Source organism: Pseudophryne corroboree, chromosome 10 (assembly GCF_028390025.1).
Source record: "Pseudophryne corroboree isolate aPseCor3 chromosome 10, aPseCor3.hap2, whole genome shotgun sequence".
Classification (NCBI taxonomy): domain Eukaryota; kingdom Metazoa; phylum Chordata; class Amphibia; order Anura; family Myobatrachidae; genus Pseudophryne; species Pseudophryne corroboree.
This window is the reverse complement of record NC_086453.1, coordinates 313,817,933-313,840,975: the sequence shown is the minus strand read 5'-3', so window position 1 is coordinate 313,840,975 and position 23,043 is coordinate 313,817,933. Positions and strand designations below refer to the sequence as shown.

At 44.8% G+C, this 23,043-nt stretch overlaps 2 protein-coding genes across 2 annotated transcripts in view; one reads left to right on the top strand and one right to left on the bottom strand.

The window, feature by feature from the left end:
• The window catches only part of TECTA (tectorin alpha), a 203,238-nt gene extending 199,371 nt beyond the window's left edge, over positions 1–3,867 (top strand). Inside the window, exon 23 of the mRNA XM_063943496.1 lies at positions 781–3,867. Coding sequence (XP_063799566.1) covers positions 781–863 — 83 coding nt within the window. The 3' untranslated portion in view covers positions 864–3,867. The remainder of the gene's footprint in view (positions 1–780) is intronic.
• A 6,667-nt stretch (positions 3,868–10,534) lies between these two features.
• On the bottom strand, positions 10,535–22,649 carry LOC134966611 (nicotinamide N-methyltransferase-like). Its single transcript, XM_063943495.1, has 3 exons — positions 22,403–22,649; positions 11,972–12,179; positions 10,535–11,055 (listed from the first exon to the last, which is right to left on the bottom strand). Exons 1-3 carry the CDS (start codon positions 22,548–22,550, stop codon positions 10,629–10,631), a joined length of 783 nt encoding a protein of 260 aa, XP_063799565.1. The 5' UTR covers positions 22,551–22,649; the 3' UTR covers positions 10,535–10,628.
• Positions 22,650–23,043: the final 394 nt, after the last annotated feature.

Sequence of the window (23,043 nt, the reverse complement as noted above, 5' to 3'; positions counted from 1 at the left end):
CGGACGCATGCGCCGCGTCCATCCTGCGCATGCACCTGCATTTTCTGTGGGGGGCGCAGAAAATGTGATCGCCTTTGCCTGTCAATCAGGCAGAGGCAGTCACAAGGGGGGGGGGCAGAGACGGAGCATTACGGGGTGGCCAAATGAGGTCGGTATTTTGAAAACTGGGGGCATTGCGTGGGCGTGATCGCGGCATCTACGTGACTTCACACAAAGCCGCTGCAATCAGAAACATGGCTGCAGGCCACCTGCAGAGGCAGCTAAGCTGTGTCGGCAGGAGGCAACCACAAATTCTACGATGAAGCAGAAATTGCAATGCGATCGCAATTTCTGCTTCCTCAAGGGGAAAGGGGGCGGCGGCGGTCAGCATGCTGGGTGGCCTTGTCCTGTGATGGGCGGCCCCCAGCATGCAAACAAAAGGATTGCTAATTAGCAGAATTTGCAATCCTTACCGAATCAGCCCCACAGTCTGTAAAATGAATGGCAGGAGCTGATTGGTTGGTTGCTGCTTCATCTCTCTCCAAGGTTTGAGACATCTCCCTGAGGTAATGCATTTCATTCAGTATATGTGCCATACACATTTCAGTATCATAGGCAAAGTAGGGAGACTAGTCACAGCACTGAGAATGTTTGTGACCAATGTATCTGGGGGTGGCAAAATGTGCTTGGGGTCTAGTTTAACAATAATACTAGAGATAGAGGAAATTAAGTTTAATTAATCAATGATCCTTATTTTATAATCTACGGTCTACTTTCAGATAATTCTTTATTTTGTTTCAGTGTCAAGTTCCTCACCAGAACATCATCTGTGGTTTCTCTATATGATCATACATCAGTTGTCTGTGGTTGGATATTTTTTATAAAACTGGACAATAAGGAAAAAGCTTTTGAATTTTTTTTATTTTTTTTTAAATAAAATAATCCAAGACTTTGGCAATCTGTAGCCTTGGGAACCACGTTTCGCAAGATGAAAGGGAGAAGGAAAAGACATTCTATAAATGTATGCTCAGATATTTTATTAAATGCAGTTTGTGTGATTTTTTTCAAGCAATAAATGACTGTATGTTTAACAAATATATGGGAAATTTGGCCAAATCGGGTGTTTCTGGTTGCTCAGATACAATTTAAGGACCAACTAAATATATACACTTTAAATTCAAGACCTCACATAACTTTAGCTTTTATTCTTATTTACTCTTCGGTATAATTATTACTATTCAGGTTTAGCCATCTCCTATTTGTTAATGAAGTGGCACATGAAAGTTGTACATAATTGTAGAACAACTTTGTGGAATAGTTCTTGGTATGTAAACATGTTTTATGCATCTCTGGGATATGTTTCATGCATCCAAGGGACGCTCCTGGCCGGCACCCTGCAGCCGGTAGACCTGCAAGAGTGTCCTTAGGAGGCTTCGGGCAGAGCTTGGCTTCCCAGAGTTGGCAGCCCCCCCTCCCCCTACACTTGATGTCATGTCATGACATCATGGGTTTATGGGGTGGGGCCGGCACGGTGAGCACTGCCACCCTGTTACAGCGCTGGAGACACTGTACCAAATACCATATTATTTTCACCTGCAAATATATTGGCAAATTCAGATGTACACAGAACTGAGCGATGAGGTTTGCGTTTGGTGGTTAATGAAAAATTACAATTCAATTGCAAGTTGTTTTTTAAAGAAAGAATCCAAAATTGTGTTCACAAATATATTGATTGTGACTATAAGGAATCTCAGGAAAAGCATCAGCTGACATCACTTAGCAATTACAAGAGGCACCTAAAATAAATATGAAAGACGTTCCTCAGCAACATCTATATGAAGAACACCAATTATTTTTTTATTTTATATTTTATTTTATTTATTTTTAAATTGAAGGGTTATTAAAAACACAAAAAAGTCCCAAAAGGCAATTTAAGTATAAGGGAGACCTTTGAGGATAACTGCTATATGAGACAAGATTCCATTCCTGCAGTAGTATTCTGTAATAGGGGCAGCAATCGGATTGGAAGATGAGGGAACATACATGTATAGAGTAGTCACCAAACACAACACTTCATTTTTCTTTTCCATTCCTGACTTTCTGCACTGTATACGGGTAATCATCTGTTGCATTGGGATTATGTTCATATTTTGCGAAAAGATGTAGCTCCGATTACTCCGGAATCCGGAACATAAAGAAAACATTGCTTCCCCCTAAGTGCATAAAAATAGGATTGCAAGCATACAGTATTTATGCACACACTCACTAAACTTAGTCTGGGTGCCATCAACCAGGTACCACTCAGTTATGCCCATTTAGCCACAAGTGGCTGCGTACTACTCAGCATCACCGGTACCTTCTTACACTTGGCTGTGGAGCTTTGCACAATGCAAAAACACGCAAGATACACCCACAGCCCCAGTATACTTTCCAGTGACACACAATATTTTTAATGTGTAGTTTAATGTGTAGCCACCAAAGTAGTATAGCCAAATGCTCCATCAGTATCTCTAATGGCAGTCTATACTAAGTCCACGACACACACATCATTCCCCAATTATCAACTGTATACAGCCCTGAGATTGTCGACCATATACATACACTCTCCTCCAACTGTCCACAATTATCACCACCCATTCTCCACCTGTTGCCCACAGTGCACTCAAGCCGCATCACCCCAATTGTATACCACCCTTAATAGTCACAGAGGCAAGGTCCATAAATCCCCTTCCTACCCTCTGGGCTTTGACCTAGAACTTGGGACACAGACTAAGAGGTCACAACCAGCTACTCCATGATTGGTTAGCAATAGTCACCGATGATGCCATCATATGGCTGTGATTCTGTTATTGTAGCATAACAGGGATGAAGAGCCTCTGCTACACTGCCCAACCTTGGTGGTGTGCCAGTAGGGCATGGATGATTTGTCCTAAAGGAAATAAAGGGACAACACCCTAATAACTAATGTGGCATGTCCATTATTGACGGGAGATACTTTCTCTACCCAAAATCTTTTCTTGTGCATCAACTAGTTCCAGTTCTCCATAATTTCCATATTTAAATGTAATCATTGCGGTGTATGGAAGGATGTATGTTGCTCTAGATCCAATTTGCAGTGGTGTTATAAATCCCAGTATATTCTACCAGTATTTGGTTGGCAGGGAATATTGGGATTTGGCTATCTTCGCTCTAGATGATGCATAATAATGATTTACAGTATATTTACAATCATTGCTTACTTTGATGCCTATGTTTGCGAATGGTACAAGATACTGTTTTAAGCGATTATTAACCATCATTGTCCTTCATTGAATGGATAGTGTATAGCTTTATTTAAAGCAGACTTATTTCCCATCCATTTACCTTCACACACTGATATGTTTAAAACATTATATAAATAAATTGTAAACTGCCACTACATACATTATTGTAGCAACACAATAACAAACCTATACCAAATGCTTCATAGTGAGGAATAGGTGATTAAACTATAAGTATAACAAGTAAGAACCTCTAATAGAGGCAATTAGCAGGAGGCATATTGGCAATCATGTGTACTATGTAATAAAATGCTTATAGAGACTGGTCTACTGTAAGCTACACTTGACTTAAACCTTTGTGTTAGAATTACACCCTTACTGTACAGTGGTTTGCGTATTAACTTTCTCAATATGGGGAAAATGTTAAAGTATTGTATCTAGGCACCGGACCTGTACATTGTGCCATAATGTGTAAATATCAATATTACATCTGATATTTATTGCTGATGTGTGCCGTATCTCTATTCTGGCAAAAATCCCTCTTAACACCGCAAGTTTATGCTTACAGCTAAAGAAAATATGATGCAAAAATGCCATAATCCCGATTTAAAGTATTAAATTAATAAAAAGAAAGCAAAAACACTATTTGTATGCGTTTCTTTTCACAAACTATGCATGTATCTAAACATTTTGCTGTGTGCAAATTTTCTAGTCATGAAAAACAAGTTTTATCACATGTAACATGAAAATGTATTAAACTTCCGGAGATATAGGCGATTGTATACAGTATGAGAGGGTTCGCAAGTCTGGGATCACCCAAACAAATTATAAGAAATTATGCCATGGGGCATATTTAATAAACAGCGACTTTTCCCCAATTATCAGGTTTTTGGCCGTAGAATTTAAAACAGCATAATTATTACTTGCAAAAGAAGACCCTATAACATTTTCAGCCCCAGCCAGCTAATAAACTGGGTCCAACTCACCCAAATACAAGTACAGCAAAACTGGCCCAAGCCTACACCCTGGAATTTTGTGAACCTTATAAAAGCACTTATGCTCTTATTTATCAATGAGTGATAAATTTCACTGCGAGTGATAAATTGCACCAGCCAACCAGCTCCTAACTGTCATTTTTCAAACACAGCCTGTGACATGGAAGTTAGGAGCTGATTGGCTGGTGCAATTTATCACTCACAGTGAAATCTATTACTCGTTGATAAATAAGGACATTAGCTTGAGACATTGGCGAGATGTAATGAAATCTGCGTTCGGCGCTCATGCAAGATGCCGGCCAAACTCTGACATCATTACATCCCAGCCATATTTTATATGATCACAAAACCTAACGTCCTTCCATAGGATAATGTTCCACCTTGTATAAAATATATCAGAAATCACATTTAAAAAGGATAATGTGCATTAGGAAAATACCAGTTGAATGTTAATAAGATCTTGATCACGTCTTGAAGATTCAAGGGGGTCACTCCGACCTGATCGCATGCTAGGTTTTTGTGCTGCGCTGCGATCAGGTCTAAACTGCGCATGCGTATGAACCGCAATGCGCATGCATGTCATATGGGTACAAAGCGGATCGTTGCTGAGCGATGGATTTAATGAAGAATCCATTCGCACAGCCGATCGCAAGGAGATTGACAGGAAGAAGGCGTTTGTGTGTGTCAACTGACCGTTTTCTGGTAGTGTTTGGAAAAACGCAGGCGTGTCCAAGCGTTTGCAGGGCGGGTGTCTGACGTCAATTCCGGACACGAACAGGCTGAAGTGATCGCAGCGGCTGAGTAAGTTCTGGGCAACTCAGAAACTGCACAAACCTTTTTTGTACTGCACGGCTGCACAAGCGTTCGCACACTTGCAAAGCGAAAATACACTCCCCTATAGGCGGCGACAATCAGATAGCAGCGCTGCAAAAAGTAGCTAGCGAACGATCAACTCGGAATGGCCCCCTTAGTCTTTAGCAAGCTGCAATTTCCTGAAAGCTAAATATGTTGATCAGTCCTTGGAAACCCTCAGGATTTCCACTCCAGCTAATAAGAGGTTTATCACAACAAGGAATTGCCTTGGCTAGAATAGACAAGACATTACATTGGATGCACATAGCAAAAGGAAGGACAGATAGCAAATAGACAAAAATGGTAAGACGGTGAGGGCTGGCGGCAGACATGATTATACAGGTTGGGTCAGGGCAAGCAGCAGACAAACAAAAGTTATTAGACACACTGGTGGTAGACAGGCATGTACTATTAGGCAGGCTGAGTCAGTGCTAGTTGCAGACAATAAATATTCCAGAGACAGGCCAAGATCGGGGGCAGAAAATCAGGTTAATCCCGGAAAGAAAACCAAGTCAGCGATGAGAAATCCACAATACATATACTGCAGGTTCAGCAAGAGAAACTATCACTGGCACTGGATAAATCACAAAGCAGCTATTTAATCTAACCCTAGTCATTTAATCTAACCCTAGTCAATAGGCTGCAAGCAAGAATCCCAACCCTTTCAATATTACTCATGGCACCTGAGAGAGCAGGGTGATCCTAGGCATGGACTGATGTCTCTATGATGACCAGCCAGGAACCTGCTGGAAGCCAGACAAAAAGTCAATGAACCAGCATCCCCCTTGTGGCAGCAGATGCAAGTGTGGATGAAAAAGTCGCTGGCATTAACACTATGCAAAAAAATCACCCCATCGGGGTAAACGGTTACATAGAAACATAGGGGTATATGCAATTGCGGTCGAATTCCCGAAATTGTCAAAAAACTTGACTTTTTCGCCCAAAAAAAACAATGCAATTCAGTACTTTCCGTCAAAAAAACGGACTTTCAAAATTCGACTTTTTGAAATTCAACATTTGTCAAATTCGACATTTCTGCAATGGTACAAATGCGGCAATTCGACAAAAGTATATTCAATTGAAGTTTGGAAGTTCGACAACAGTGCTTTTAGACAGTAAATTCGTCATTTTCAATCCGCCACACTTTGGTGGGTGAATCTAATAAAAAAAATTAAAACATGTTTTTTTTGGTGTTTTTTTTATTGGTAATAGCATATCTATTTATATTAGAAGGGATTAGGTACTTGGTTTGTCTTTTTGGGAGGCACAAGTATTATATATATATTTTTAAAAATATTATTATTATTTTTTTATATTTTTTTTAAGATGGAATGGTAAAATCCCGGAAAAAAATGTCGTGGGGTCCCCCCTCCAAAGCATAACCAGCCTCGGGCTCTTCGAGCCGGTCCTGGTTCTAAAAATCCGGGGGGGGAAATGACAGGGGATCCTCCGTATTTTTAAAACCAGCACCGGGCTCTGCGCCTGGTGCTGGTGCAAAAAATACGGGGGACAAAAAGAGTAGGGGTCCCCCGTATTTTTTACACCAGCATCGGGCTCCACTAGCTGGACAGATAATGCCACAGCCGGGGGTCACTTTTATACAGCGCCCTGCGGCCGTGGCATTAAATATCCAACTAATCACCCCTGGCCGGGGTACCCTGGGTGAGTGGGGACCCCTTCAATCAAGGGGTCATCCCCCCAGCCACCCAAGGGCCAGGGGTGAAGCCCGAGGCTGTCCCCTCCATCCAAGGGCTGCGGATGGGGGGCTGATAGCCTTGAGAAAATGACAAGAATATTGTTTTTTTCCTGTAGTACTACAAGTCCCAGCAAGCCTCCCCCGCAAGCTGGTACTTGGAGAACCACAAGTACTAGCATGCTGGAGAAAAACGGGCCCGCTGGTACCTGTAGTACTACTGGAAAAAAAATACCCAAATAAAAACAGGAGACACACACCTTGAGAGTAAAACTTTATTTAACACCTGCCGACACACACATACTTACCTATGTTGACCCGCCGACTGCCACGTCTCCTGATCCGACGATCCGGGGTACCTGTGAATAAAATTATACTCACCTCAATCCAGTGTCCAGATATAAATCCTCGTACTTGGCAAAAAAAATAAACGAACACCCGACCAAGCCGGACTGAAAGGGGTCCTATGTTTACACATGGGACCCCTTTCCACGAATGCAGAGACCCCCCCCCCCCCGTGACTGCTGTCACAGAAAGGTCTCTTAAGCCAATCAGCGAGCGCAACGTCCTGGCACTCTGCTGATTGGCTGCACGTCTGAGCTGTCAGACAGCGCATCGCAAAGCCTCTCTCCATTATACTCAATGGTGGGAACTTTGCGGTTAGCGGTGAGGTCACCCGCGGTCAGCGGCTGACCGCGGGTAACCCCACCGCTGACGGCAAAGTTCCCACCATTGAAAGTAATGGAGGAAGCTGTGCGATGCGCCGTCTGAGCTCAGACGCGCATACAGCCAATCAGGTGAGTGCAACAAAGTAGCGCTTCCTGATTGGCTGAAGGGACCTCTGTGACAGCAGTCACGTGGGGTCCCGGCATTCGGGGAAAGGGGTCCCATGTGTAAACATGGGACCCCTTTCAGTCCGTTTGGTCCGGGTGTTCGTTTTCTTTTTTTGCCAAGTACGTGGATTATAACCTGGACACTGGATTGAGGTGAGTATAATTTTTTTCACAGGTACCCCGGATTCTTCAGTGACGAGGGGGGCGTGGCAGTCGGCGGGTCAACATAGGTAAGTATGTATGTGTCGGCATGTATGAAATAAAGTTTTACTTTCAAGGTGTGCGTGTCCTGTTTTTATTTGGGTATTTTTTTTCCAGTAGAACTACAGGTACCAGCGGGCCCATTTTTCTCCCGCATGCTGGTACTTGTGGTTCTCCAAGTACCAGCTTGCGGGGGTGGCTTGCTGGGACTTGTAGTACTACTGGAAAAAACAATATTCTTTCATTTTTCCAAAGGCTATCAGCCCCCCATCCGCAGCCCTTGGATGGGGGGGACAGCCTCGGGCTTCACCCCTGGCCCTTGGGTGGCTGGGGGGGGGACCCCTTGATTGAAGGGGTCCCCACTCCCCCAGGGTACCCCGGCCAGGGGTGACTAGTTGGATATTTTAATGCCACGGCCGCAGGGCGCTGTATAAAAGTGACCCCTGCTGTGGCATTATCTGTCCAGCTAGTGGAGCCCGATGCTGGTGTAAAAAATACGGGGGACCCCTACCACTTTTTGTCCCCCGTATTTTTTGCACCAGGCGCAGAGCCCGGTGCTGGTTTTAAAAATACGGGGGATCCCATGTCAGTTTTTTCCCCAGATTTTTAGAACCAGGACCGGCTCGAAGAGCCCGAGGCTGGTTATGCTTTGGAGGGGGGACCCCACGCCATTTTTTTTTTTGCCCGTTATTTCCCGTTTTTCCCCGTTTTTAAAAAATCGTAACAAAATCCGTCAAATCGGCCGTTTTTCGTCAGCGGGACTGTCGAATCCGTTTTTCATTGAATATGGTCAATTTCGGCACCCACTTGGCGAAATTAGACGGTCGAATTGTCTAGAATTAAAAAACGGCTGAAAAATTGCCGCGATTCGCAGCTAATTGCATATACCCCATAGCATTTGACGGCAGATAAGAACCACTTGGCCCATCTAGTCTGCCCCTTTTTTTTATCCTTTAGGTAATCTCAACCATTTTTTAACCTTAATTCTTTGTAAAGGATATTCATATGCCTATCCCAAGCATGTTTAAATTGCTCTACCGTCTTAGCCTCTACCACCTCTGATGGGAGGCTATTCCACTTATCCACTACCCTTTCTGTAAAGTCATTTTTCCTTAAATTTCCCCTGAACCTCCCCCCCTCCAGTCTCCGTGTATGTCCTTGAGTTCTAATATTTCTCCTCCTTTGAAGAATTTTTCCCTCCTGAACTTTGTTAAGACTCTTGATATATTTGAAAGTTTCTATCATGTCTTTCCCTTCTCTCCTCCAAACTATACATGTTAAGATCTTTTAGCCTTTCCGGGTAAGTTTTGTGATGTAGGCCATGCATCATTTTAGCTGCCCTTCTTTGAACACTCTAATGTATTTATATCCTTCTGGAGATTCATTCGCTCGCTAGCTGCTTTTAGCAGCATTGCAAACGCTAGGCGCAGCCCTCTGGGAGTGTATCTTAGCTTAGCAGAATTGCTAACGAAAGGTTAGCAGTTCTGCTATTAAATATTTCCCTGCAGTTTTTGAGTAGCTCCAGACCTACTCCTAGATTGCGATCACTGCAGACTGTTTGGTTCGTGGTTTGACGTCACAAACACGCCCTGCGTTCGGCCAGCCACTGCCCCATTTCCCCAGCCACTCCTGCGTTTTCGTCTGGCACGCCTGCGTTTTTTAGCACACTCCCGGAAAACGCTCAGTTAACACCCAGAAACACCTACTTCCTGTCAATCACTCACCGATCAGCAGAGCGACTGAAAAGCGTAAATCGTCCCTGTGTAAAATTGCATCTTGTTGTGTGAAAGTACTTAGCGCGTGCGCCCTGCGGCCCATACGCACGCGCAGAACTGCCGGATTTTAGCCTGATCGCAATTCTGCTAAAAACGGCAGCGAGCAATCAACTCGGAATGACCCCCATGGTCTCCAGAACTGGACACAGTATTCCAGATGGGGCCGCACCAATAACCTATATATACAGTGGCATTATCTCTTCTTTTTTCCTGCTACTGATTCCTCTCCCTATGCAACCAAGCATCTGACTTGCCTTTCCTCCTCAGTAGTTTCCATTATAGTACCCTTGATACTATATTTAGCCTTTGGGTTTTTGAGACCCAAGTGCATGACTTGACCATTTCTCAAGCCTACCTAGGTCATCAATCATTTGTTTTACTCCTCCCGGTGTGTCTACCCTGTATCATCTACAAAAAGGCATACCTTCCCTTCAATACCATCTGCAATGTCACCAACAAATATATTAAAGAGACCTGGACCAAGTACAGATCCCTGGGGTATTCCACTGGTAACATTTCCCTCCATAGATTGTTTCCTATCCTGCAACCAGGTTCTTATCCATTTAACGGTTTTATAATCCACCCCCACTCTTTCAAGTTTCTTTAGCAGTCTGCGATGTGGGACAGTGTCAAATGCCTTACTAAAGTCTAGATATGCTACATCTACAGCTCCGCCTTGATCTATTATTTTCGTCACAGAGTCAAAAAAGTCAATAAGATTTGTTTGCCATGATCTCCCACCAGTAAATCCATGCTGTTTTGGATCCTGTAAATTGTTTGATTTAAGATATTCCACAACTATTTCTTTTAATAGTTTTTCCAGTACTTTCCCTACTACTGATTGTTACAGATTTGTAGTTCCTCACAAATAAACATGCAATTTTTAGTCCAACATCTGTTTAGATGATTGGGATATTTCAGATTAAATAACCACTAACAAAAAAAACACAGCATATATATTTTTTATTTAATTAACGGCCCTTGTGGTCTAGAGCAATCCACACTAAACACGGTGTAGATAAGGAAACCGAACATAATCTCTACACTTTCTGTGCATGAACAAAATAAAAGCCCTCATAATCAGAGGCATCTGCACCTGCATCTTCTGGCTTCCCAAAAGACACCAACTTTTTGATGCAATATCCATTTTCACTGAAGGCTTTTTTCAGAAACACCTCACTCACGGGAAGGGAAAATACTTTATTGGCTCCAACCTCATAGTAGTTGCATCCAAGGTCTCCTGCCATGAGCAGGTGCCCCTTTGGTTTAAGGAGATTGGAGAGGTTCCTCAGAGCTGTACCGTAGCCCTCGTAACTCTTGCAGGCAGCTTCTAGACAAACTGTTGCAGTAAGACAGTCTACTTTGGGAGCTTCAAGAGGAGCCAGCGGGTTCCTCTTACTGACATCACACTTCAAACACTGTTTGATTTTTTGTTTCAGTTTCTCTTCCTTCTCTTTCAAGCTTGCTCTACAATAGACAATGCAAAAAAAATAAAAATAAAATTCTCAATAATAATAATAATAATAAAATGACCAATGGCCTTCACAACAAAGCGTGCATATATTTGTGTATTTTATTGAAAAGAGACCAATCGTCCGTAATACATTTTTCTTTTCTTTTTTTATGACTCCCACGGCCATCGCTCATGATGAGTGGCGTCTTAGAGTTTATGACTCCTTATGCCAGGTCTTCTCGTATGTCAGTGTAAGTGCTTCTCTAATCCAACTGGAAATGGCTTGCTTGGGGGATGGCATGATCTTATTGTAGCTGGAATCACAAATAGCTGCACCGCATTAATAAGATCCTCCATCCTAGTTAAATATACACTGATCGCTCTCAACATATCTAGCCAAATGTAGCTTCCGCTCCATTTGGGTGAGGATAGTAATTCTACCTCCTTGTTGTCATTTAGAAAGCTGTATGGACTGTTAGGGACCCCCCACCCCCCACACTCCCATGCAGGAAAACTTTGGAGGGGAGGTCCAGGTGGGACAAATTGGGGGGAAAGGTTGGTGATACGATTAACATTATTAATCACCACTACCCCACTGTGCAATACTGTATCCCATAGTGGGGTGTGGAGACGCATTTAGCTATCCGATGAGGCATTCTATAGTGCCACACACCCAACCCTCCCACCTGGAACTGCCCTGAACTCCCAGATAGATAAACAGAAAAGTAGTGAAGTATAAAACAGAATCCTAATAATAATAATAATAATAATAATACTATTTAAATAGCACTTTTATATTTTATTCCCCCTGAAACATTTTTGTATATTATAATTACATTTGTTTAACCACAGTTCATTTTGGATTCATATGTATCTGCACAATATAGTTGTCCACAACCAGTTAATAGAACTATATTGTTTGATACACACCTGTTTCCTTCTAATTCACACACATGCTTCACTATAGAAGACCAATCAAACGCGTCGGGTTCATTATTCAGCCACTTCTGAAGCTCCTCTAGCTCTCTCTTGGTATGCCAGGTTACTGTAATTTCATTAAAGTGATCACACGCTGAGAGAAGTTGGTAAATAGATGGGGCTGTTCCAATGTCAATGAGAGTGGATCCTGTTGCAGCACCTAATTAAATGATTGTTACCATACATTATATTATAACAACTTGCGGAAATGCAGGGAAATGACAGATAACCTGGAAAGCAAGATATTTTCATTGTCAGAGGTTTCAAGTGACAGCAATGTACTATGCATCGTATATTTGTCCAAGGACAATAAATTCATCTGTATATTATGAAAATTGTGAAATTTGTATTTTGCATGGACACCATTTATTTATACTATAGGATAAACTGGACATGAACTGTATTCCTTGCATGACCCTGTAGCAAAACACCCTGAAATGTACAGGAGACTCCCGTAAATGTAGTCCATACTTCCAGAAACCACCCAGTTTCACAGTAAAGAGGGAGAGACCACTGGACACCTCCCACTCCCCCCCCAAAAAAACTGGGAGTTTCCTGGAAGGTATCTAAGTACCAAATACCTGTAACTGTTGCATCATACCCCTTTTCCGCCGACATGAAAGACCCAGGGTTTTTGCACGTGAACGTACATCAACACCCTACGTACTGTATGTCAGTGGAAATGGGTGACCAGTGACCCTGGAATCCAAGACAGGTTGTGACCAGGGTTAGACCCTAGAAAGACCCAGAAAAGGCTGCAATGTAAACGTGTAACCCGAGTCATCTAGCCCAGGACCTGTTTACAGCATGGAGGGACCATACCTCCCATTTGCAGTTTCCCACGGGCGGTCAGGAGGTTGGGGGACAATCTGTGCTGCTGGTGACGGTGAATGGTGCACAGAGGATGCTGGAGGCAGCTCAGCAGATGCCAGAGTTCTGGGTTTGCCCCCACGGGGACGTGGAGTGCCATCAATGAGGGAGCATGGCCTAACGGAACCAAGGCCACGCCTTGGGGTCTCCACCAAAGATGGGAGAGCCAAGATTTCCCTGCACTTGGGGATGATGTCATCTCCAAGCACTGGCAGAAGACAGACTGCACCAGTGTGTAATGTGAACATGGTCAACCCGGGAATAACCTGTGTTGGACCTGCAGTGGGAACAGGTCTGGCCTGGCTTGGAACCAAGGGGATTTTTTGTGGAATAGGGTAACAGGCATGGGCCTGTTATAATGATACCATACAGCATGTGTATTTATAGGAGTCCGCTTTTTAGTAACACATTGGACAAAACTACTTTAATATGGACATACAAGTACTGCCCTCACAGCGTTGTGGATGATGATCTCTCATTTACTCCATGATGTACAATTATCTTGGACAAAAGGCAGAAATTAAGAACTAGAAAGAAAAAAAGAAGCCCCGTTCCAATAGATAATGAGATTTCATCACCAATAGATTTCTTCTCAATAAATCTCAGATGGCACACAACATACACACGTGTGTGGAATAAATTCCTTTGCTTTAAATGTGTTTGTAGTGAGCCTTTAGATGTGAACCATAGTTCTACCTCTCATGTGGTGTGCTACATCATAGAATTATATTTCTCCCGGGGAGCATGGAGGGTAGTTTTCCTCAACAGTGTAGTAGGGACACTTGCTTTTGGAAAAAGGAATCCATACTAAGACAAGTAGAGGGAGAAGAGGATCTTAATACTATCACCACAAGGGAACTTCAATCAAAAGGAACAGTTTATACATCACCTGGTGACCACCTGGGAAGGATTCGGGGTGTCTCTGATGACTATGGTAGGCGATCCATTTAGCTGTATTTCAGTATTGCCATTACATGCTGTCATTTTATATTTGTAATTAAATACTAATTACTACACTGTAGATTAAAAGTATACTTTTTATACGGTGTCCCCTAGATTTATTTTTTATTCTTTTCTTTCCTCCATGCTGCCTAGAAAAAAATAAGATTTTACTTACCGGTAAATCTATTTCTCGTAGTCCGTAGTGGATGCTGGGGACTCCGTAAGGACCATGGGGAATAGACGGGCTCCGCAGGAGACAGGGCACTTTAAGAAAGAATTAGGAATACTGGTGTACACTGGCTCCTCCCTCTATGTCCCTCCTCCAGACCTCAGTTAAGGAAACTGTGCCCGGAAGAGCTGACAGTACAAGGAAAGGATTTTGGAATCCATGGTAAGACTCATACCAGCCACACCAATCACACTGTATAACTCGTGATAAACTTACCCAGTTAACAGTATGAACAAGAACAGAGCAACAGGTCAACCTGATGCAACAATAACATAACCCTTATTTAAGCAATAACTATATACAAGTATTGCAGAAGAAGTCCGCACTTGGGACGGGCGCCCAGCATCCACTACGGACTACGAGAAATAGATTTACCGGTAAGTAAAATCTTATTTTCTCTAACGTCCTAGTGGATGCTGGGGACTCCGTAAGGACCATGGGGATTATACCAAAGCTCCCAAACGGGCGGGAGAGTGCGGATGACTCTGCAGCACCGAATGAGCAAACACAAGGTCCTCCTTAGCCAGGGTATCAAACTTGTAGAACTTTGCAAAAGTGTTTGAACCCGACCAAGTAGCTGCTCGGCAAAGCTGTAATGCCGAGACCCCTCGGGCAGCCGCCCAAGAAGAGCCCACCTTCCTTGTGGAATGGGCTTTTTCTGATTTTGGATGCGGCAATCCAGCCGCAGAATGAGCCTGCTGAATCGTGTTACAGATCCAGCGAGCAATAGTTTGCTTTGAAGCAGGAGCACCCAGCTTGTTGGATGCATACAGGATAAACAGCGACTCAGTTTTCCTGACTCCAGCCGTTCTGGCTACATAAACCTTCAAAGCCCTGACTACATCTAGTAACTTGGAATCCTCCAAGTCACGAGTAGCCGCAGGCACCACAATAGGTTGGTTCAAATGAAAAGAGGACACCACTTTTGGCAGAAATTGCGGACGAGTCCGTAATTCTGCCCTGTCCATATGGAAAACCAGATAGGGGATTTTACGTGACAAAGCCGCCAATTCTGACACACGCCTAGCCGAAGCTAAGGCCAATAGCATGACCACCTTCCACGTGAGATATTTTAACTCCACGGTTTTAAGTGGCTCAAACCAGTGTGATTTTAGGAAACTCAACACCACGTTAAGATCCCAAGGTGCCACTGGTGGCACAAAAGGGGGTTCAATATGCAGTACTCCCTTTACAAACGTCTGAACTTCAGGAAGAGAAGCCAGTTCCTTTTGAAAGAAAATGGATAGGGCTGAAATCTAGACCTTAATGGACCCCAATTTTAAGCCCAAAGTCACTCCCGACTGTAGGAAGTGAAGGAAACGGCCCAGCTGGAATTCCTCTGTTGGGGCATTCCTGGCCTCACACCAAGCAACATATTTTCGCCATATACGGTGATAATGTTTAGCCGTCACGTCCTTCCTAGCCTTTATTAGCGTAGGAATAACCTCATCCGGAATGCCCTTTTTCTGCTAGGATCCGGCGTTCAACCGCAATGCCGTCAAACGCAGATCCTGTCTGAGAGGCAGAGGCCATGGGTCCTCTGTGAGCATTTCTTGTAGTTCCGGGTACCAAGTCCTTCTTGGCCAATCCGGAACAATGAGTATTGTTCTCACTCCTCTTTTTCTTACGATTCTCAGCACCTTGGGTATGAGAGGAAGAGGAGGAAACACATAAACCGACTGGAACACCCACGGTGTCACTAGTGCATCCACAGCTATCGCCTGAGGGTCTCTTGACCTGGCGCAATACATTTATAGCTTTTTGCCACCTGTGGCAGTTCCCATCGATTTGTAATCTGTGTGAAGACTTCTTGATGAAGTCCCCACTCTCCCGGGTGGAGGTCGTGCCTGCTGAGGAAGTCTGCTTCCCAGTTGTCCACTCCCAGAATGAACACTGCTGACAGTGCTCATACGTGATTCTCCGCCCAGCGAAGAATTCTGGTGGCTTCCGCCATCGCCACCCTGCTCCTTGTACCGCCTTGGCGGTTTATATGAGCCACTGTGGTGATATTGTCTGATTGAATCAGCACCGATTGGTTGCGAAGCAGGGCCTCCGCTTGACTTAGGGCGTTGTATATGGCCCTTAGTTCCAGGATATTGATGTGAAGGCAAGTCTCCTGACTTGACCACAGCCCTTGGAAACTTCTTCACTGAGTGACTGCCCCCCACCCTCGGAGGCTTGCATCCGTGGTCACCAGGACCCAGTCCTGAATGCCGAACCTGCGACCCTCGAGAAGGTGAGTACTCTGCAGCCACCACAGAAGAGACACCCTGGCCCTGGGGGATAGGGTGATCAGCCGATGCATCTGTAGATGCGATCCGGACCACTTGTCCAACAGATCCCATTGAAAAGGTCCTCGCATGGAACCTGCCAAAGGGAATGGCCTCGTATGACGCCACCATCTTTCCCAGGACTCGCGTGCAGTGATGCACCGACACCTGTTTTGGTTTTAAGAGGTCTCTGACCAGTGTCATGAGTTCCTGAGCCTTCTCCGTCGGGAGAAAAACCTTCTTCTGGTCTGTGTCCAGAATCATGCCCAGGAAGGGCAGACGCGTCGTAGGAATCAGCTGCGACTTTGGAATATTCAGAATCCAGCCGTGCTGTTGTAACACTTCCCGAGAGCGTGCTACACTAATCAGCAACTGCTCTCTGGACCTCGCCTTTATGAGGAGATCGTCCAAGTATGGGATAATTGTGACTCCTTGCTTTCGCAGGAGCACCATGATTACTGCCATTACCTTGGTAAATATTCTCGGTGCCGTGGACAGACCAAACGGCAACGTCTGGAATTGGTAATGACAATCCTGTACCACAAAACTGAGGTACTCCTGATGAGGTGGATAAACGAGGACATGAAGGTAAGCATCCTTTATGTCCAGAGACACCATAAAATCCCCCTCCCTTGCGATGACCGCTCTGAGCGATTCCATCTTGAACTTGAACTTTTCAAGTATATGTTCAGGGATTTTAAATTCAATATGGGTCTGACCGAACCATCTGGTTTCGGGACTACAACATGGTCGAATAATAACCCCCTCCTTGTTAAAGGAGGGGAACCTTGACCACCACCTGTGGAAGATACAATTTGTGAATTGCAGTTAACCCTGTTTCCCTCTCGGGGGGAGAAGCCGGCAGGGCCTTCAGTGAGGAGGCATCTTCTCAAAGTCCAGCTTGTATCCCTGAGACACAATATCTATTGCCCAGGGATCTAACAGGGAGTGAACCCACTTGTGGCTGAACTTACGAAGGCGTGCCCCCACCGGGCCTAGCTCCGCCTGGATTTTCGTAGAGGCCGGGGAGGACTTCTGCTCCTGGGAACTAGCTGTGTTGTGCAGCTGGTTTCCTCTGCCCCCGCCTCTGGCAAGAAAGGACGCACATCGGACTTTCTTGTTTCTTTGTTCGAAAGGCTGCAGTTGATAATGACGTGCTTTCCTAGGCTGTGCAGGAATATAAGGCAAAATATCAGAATTACCAGCTATAGCTGTGGAGACCAGGTCCGAGAACCCTTCTCCACACAATCCTCAGCATTCCATATGCCACTTAAGTTGGCATCATCTGTCCATTGCATATTCTACAGTATACGTCAAGCAGAAATCGACATAGCTTTGCCTCTAGGACCCAGTATACTCATGTCTCTTTGGGCATGTTTTATGATATATATCTTTAATCAGAGCCAGCCATAGGCATAGGCAAACTAGGCAATTGCCTAGGGCATTTGATATGCCTAGGGGCATCAGCAGCTTCTGCTGATTAAAATGATATGCGGCATGCCTATATTCTGTATGTAGCATTTCATATGCAGATACAGCCACAGTCTCACACAGTATATAGGCATGCTGCATATCAGTTTAATCAGCAGAAGCTGCTTGTGCATCCTAGCCACATAGCAATGCAAATAAGATGCATTTTCATTAACAAAATGTGCCCGACGTTAGCATTGATGCAAGATTTGTGAGGACATATCTGTATCCAAGCAGAGGCAGAGGTCACAGTGTTAGTGGAAGTGTGAGTGCTGTGTGCATGTGAGTGGGTTGGTTGTGCAGTAGTGTTCGGAATATGTGTAAGGAGCATTATGTGTGTCATGTAAAAATGCATTAATATTGTGCAACATATGTGTAAAGGGCCACTATGTGTGTCATTATGTGTATAAGGGCATTAATAATGTGCAGCATATGTATAACAGGGTACTACTGTATGTGTGTAATTATGTGTATAGGGGCACTAAGAAAATGTGTAGGGGGCACTGTGTGTGTCATTATGTGTATTAGGGCATTAATAATGTGCGGCATATGTGTAAGGGACATTAATAAAGGTTGTCATAATGTGTAAGGCGCATTATGTTTATAAGGACATTAATGTGTCTCATATGTGTAAGGGGCATTACTGTGTGGAATTGTGTATAAATGCATTACTAATATGTGGAATTATGTGTATAAGGTGCTCTACTATGTGGCGTTGCATATAGAAAGGGCACTACTGTGTTGTCTAATGTGAATAAAGAGCAATAAGGTGTGGTGTAATGTGAATAAGGAGCAATTCAGTGTGATGTAATGTGAATAAGGGGCTTTACTGTGAGGAGTAACGTTTATAAGGTAAAGTGATACTACTGTGGGATGTAATATGAATTATGGACACTATCGCATTATAAAATGTGAATAAAGTTGCAGTACTGTGTGGCGTAATTGGAATTGGGGTTACTATTGTGTGGCCATGCCCCTTCCCAGCAAGAAGATGCCCCTTTTTGGGCTGTGCGTCAAATGTGCGAACTGTTCCTATTTAAAATATAGGGGGTACAAGGACTGCTATGGGTGAGGGGTGATGGTGCTGGGAAAGAGGTGCAAGGTCAGAGGCAGAACCAGCGGTGGTGCTAGGGGGCACCAGCCAAAATCTTGCCTAGGGCATCATATTGGTTAGGGCCGGCTCTGTCTTTAATATATCTATAAATATATCTCTACATATATATATATATATATATATATCTCTACATATATATATATATATATATATATACATACATACTAGGGTCTCAATTTCTGCTGATAAGGTACCTGTCCACGCTGCCACAGCGCTATAAACCCATGCCGACACAATCGCCGGTCTGAGTAGTGTACCAAAATGTGCACGCTATCTGCAGGATCCCTGAGGATAGCTTTTTAAATCAGGGCTACCTTTTGGGCAAACGTGACACCCTGGGGGAAGATTCCCATCACATCCTGGCCCTAGTGGGGAAAGGATACTGCCTGAGAATTCTTTGTGGGAAGCTGCAGTCTCTTGTCTGGAGATTCCCGCTCTTTTTCCTCATGAGAGGAGGGAAATTTACCTCAGCTTTCTTCCCCTTAACATGTGTACCCTTGTGTCAGGGACAGATGAGTCATCAGTGATATGCAAATCATCTTTATTACAATAATCATATATTGAATACTTTTCTGCCATTTTGGCTGTAACTTTGCATTATCGTAGTCGACACTGGAGTCAAACTCCGTGTCGATATCAGTGTCTATTATTTTGGATAGTGAGCATTGTGAGACTCTGAAGGTCTCTGCGCCATAGGGACAGACCTGGGTAGATTTCCTGTCTGTTCTCTAATCTTTTGTGCAATAAATTCACCTTAGCACTTACACATATCCAAACAGGTGTCGGCGTTGTCGACGGAGACACCCTCTCACACACATATTAGCTCCATCTCCTCCTTAGGGGAGCCTTTTACCTCAGACATGTCGACACACACGTACCGACACACCACACACACAGGGGATGCTCTATTTGAAGACAGTTCCCACACAAGGCCCTTTGGAGAGACAGAGAGAGAGTATGCCAGCACACACCCCAGCGCTATATGACCCAGGAATCACACAGTAACTTAGTGTTAACCCAGTAGCTGCTGTATATTGTTTTTACGCCAAATTTATGTGCCCCCCCTCTCTTTTTCACCCTCTTCTATCATGCTTCTGCAGGGGAGAGCCTGGGGAGCTTCCTCTCAGCTGAGCTGTGGAGAGAAAATGGCGCTGGTGAGTGCCGAGGAAGAAGCCCCGCCCCCTCAGCGGCGGGCTTCTGTCCCGCGATTTTGTGTAAAATAATGGCGGGGGCTCATGCATATATACAGTGCCCAACTGTATATATGCCCACTTTGCCAAGAGGTCTCTAATTGCTGCCCAGGGCGCCCCCCCCTCCCCCTGCGCCCCCCCCTGCGCCCTGCACCCTACAGTGACCGGAGTGTGTAGGTGTAATGTGGGAGCAACGGCGCACAGCTGCAGTGCTGTGCGCTACCTCATATGAAGACAGGAGTCTTCTGCCGCCGATTTTGAAGTCTTCTTGCTTCTCTCGCCGGCTTCTGCCTTCTGGCTCTGCGAGGGGGGCGGCGGCGCGGCTCCGGGATCGGACGACCAAGGGTGAGTTCCTGTGTTCGATCCCTCTGGAGCGAATGGTGTCCAGTAGCCTAAGAAGCACGACCTATCCGCAGTTAGTAGGTTTGCTTCTCTCCCCCCAGTCCCACGTAGCAGAGAGTCTGTTGCCAGCAAATCTCTCTGAAAATAAAAAACCTAACAAAATACTTTCTTATTAGCAAGCTCAGGAGAGCTCACTAAAGTGCACCCAGCTCTGTCCGGGCACAGATTCTAACTGAGGTCTGGAGGAGGGACATAGAGGGAGGAGCCAGTGCACACCAGTATTCCTAATTCTTTCTTAAAGTGCCCTGTCTCCTGCGGAGCCCGTCTATTCCCCATGGTCCTTACGGATTCCCCAGCATCCACTAGGACGTTAGAGAAATATATTTATACGATGCAAACCACCACTTGAAAGGAAATTACTCATGGCGGTGAGTATGTGGGCTGCATGCCGCACCTACGCTTTCTCCGGACTTGTTTGAAAAATGAGACCTTGGAGCTGATTGGCTGGGCACCATTTATCATACGCAACGAGTTTTATCACTTGTTGATAAATGAGCCCCTATATCCCATTGTTTGCTGTGCCCCGTAAAATCAGTGGCCCAGAATCACTTAAAGGGGGGTACACACGGAGAGATCCCTGCTTAAAATCTAAGCAATGTGACTAGATTGCTTAGATTTTAAGCACGGATCTCTCGCGTGTATGCCCCCCAGTGATAGCGATACGCGGCCTCGCGCGTCGCTATTGGGTCTCTCACTTCAGCACTGTGTGAAGTGAGCGGCCCCCAGTCCCGCCTCCCACCCCCCTTGCTCAGCACACATCGCGCTGAGTGCTGAGCGGGGGGAGAGATGTGTGCTGAGCGGTCTGTGATAGATCGCTCAGCACACACCTCTCTAGTGTGTACCCCCCTTTACTCTTTGATAACATCAGCAGAGTTCTGGATCTGACCTGCTTTACTGTTCCCATCCACTACTGGAACATTGTTAATATATAACAGGGGTAAAACGTGTTTTTGCACAATTACAGTGATGCGTCCTGCCAATTGTAATTTCACAATATTTACAGAGTGTCTGCACTCAATATGGGCCAATGTCTCATTATAGCGTGATAACAGCTGCTTTCACCATAGAGCCGTGTTTCCCAACCTCGGCCCTCAAAGCACACTAACAGTCCAGGTTTTAGGGATATCCATGCTTGAGCACACCAGGGCCAGTTCGAGCCCTTTTTGCGCCCCAGGCAGGAAATAGGGGCCTGGTTTCATACAGGGGGCATGGTCAGTTACGCCCCCTGTACAGTAGATAAGCGCCGCTGAAATGCTGTGCGGTGGCACAGCAAAGGTCCTATCCACGAAGAAACTAGACGCGTAGCGTCTAGTTCCCTTCACAGGGGGACACAGCCGGGGGACACAGCGGGCAGTGGAGGGCACAGCAGTAGCGGATCTTGCCATGGTGCGGCGCCCTCCGGAAGGCGGCGCCGCGGGCAAAAGTCCTGCTTGCCCGGGGCAAGATCTGCTACTGGAGCACACATATGGTTACTGTAATTCAACATAACAGAGATTCTAATTAAAAGTTACCTGTGCTCAAGTATGACTATCCTTAAAACCTAGAGTGTTTGTGTGCCTTGAGAACCTCTGCCATAGACCGTTCTTTACAGGGCTCCATAAATAGCTATATTTTAGCCTGACATAATTACATTTATAAGTCAGCGTTCGATGTTAATTCACTTAGCGGAGGCTTTTGCAAGGTGCCACTCTTTGGTGTGTTCACGCACAAAATTTAAGAACGTCGATAGTTTGCTTTAAATATCATTACAGTTTAAAAGTTTGCGCCGTGAAGTGGCGACTTGCAAAAGCTGATGCTTAGTAAATAATATGCAGCTGAGTACTAAGAATATATCAGCAGACTAGAGTACAATTAGCAAAGCAGAACTCTTCCTTTTGGCTACAGGACTGCACATACCTGATTTGAAAGTCTCATGCAGATTTTCAAGAGCAAACTTCAAGAAGTTATCTGCCAGGCTTCCTGATCCCAAATGGAAATATGTTTCCAGATACAGCCGGGGATCAAACTGCTCTTCATATACCTTTGCATCTGTGAAATCAGACATATTTCTCCTCCTGCGCTCAGGGATAAGCACTGACTATCTTGTCTGCCTGTGCACTAAGCTGCTTCCGTCTGTTATGTCCAAAGTACTGTTAGCAAGGGTGGGGCCAGAATCTGGCAGGAGACCTTGTGGAATGCTGGTGGGATCTTTGCCAGAGTTTATGCAGTTTAAGCAAAATGAATCAATAACTCAACTAAAACAAAGATAAAAGTCTAAATCATTGGGTGCTGTAAAAGAGGGCATTGACGTCCCTGGCATGAGAGTTTGTGGAATGCTGGTGGGTTCCGTGCCAGAGATTATGCATTGATGTACTTCATGTGACTGTACAAAAAACAAGAAGAAGAAACTTTCTTGGCTTTAAATGGAGCACATCACGCCATCCGGCTGATATTAGTGTGGACGCCAATGAATAAGCCAAGAAGCTACCAGAAGTGGTGCGGGCTTAGTGGGAAGCCGGGCAGCAGGGCGCTAGTAATATACATAGTCAGGGTTCAGT

Excerpts from the sequence above, each read along its gene's own strand:
- LOC134966611 (XM_063943495.1), bottom strand. The coding sequence starts at position 22,550 with ATGTCTGATTTCACAGATGCAAAGGTATATGAAGAGCAGTTTGATCCC. Across the intron at positions 12,180-22,402 it reads GCATGAGACTTTCAAATCAG|GTGCTGCAACAGGATCCACT; the intron begins GTATGTGCAGTC and ends TCATTTAATTAG. Across the intron at positions 11,056-11,971 it reads TGTGAATTAGAAGGAAACAG|AGCAAGCTTGAAAGAGAAGG; the intron begins GTGTGTATCAAA and ends TGTCTATTGTAG.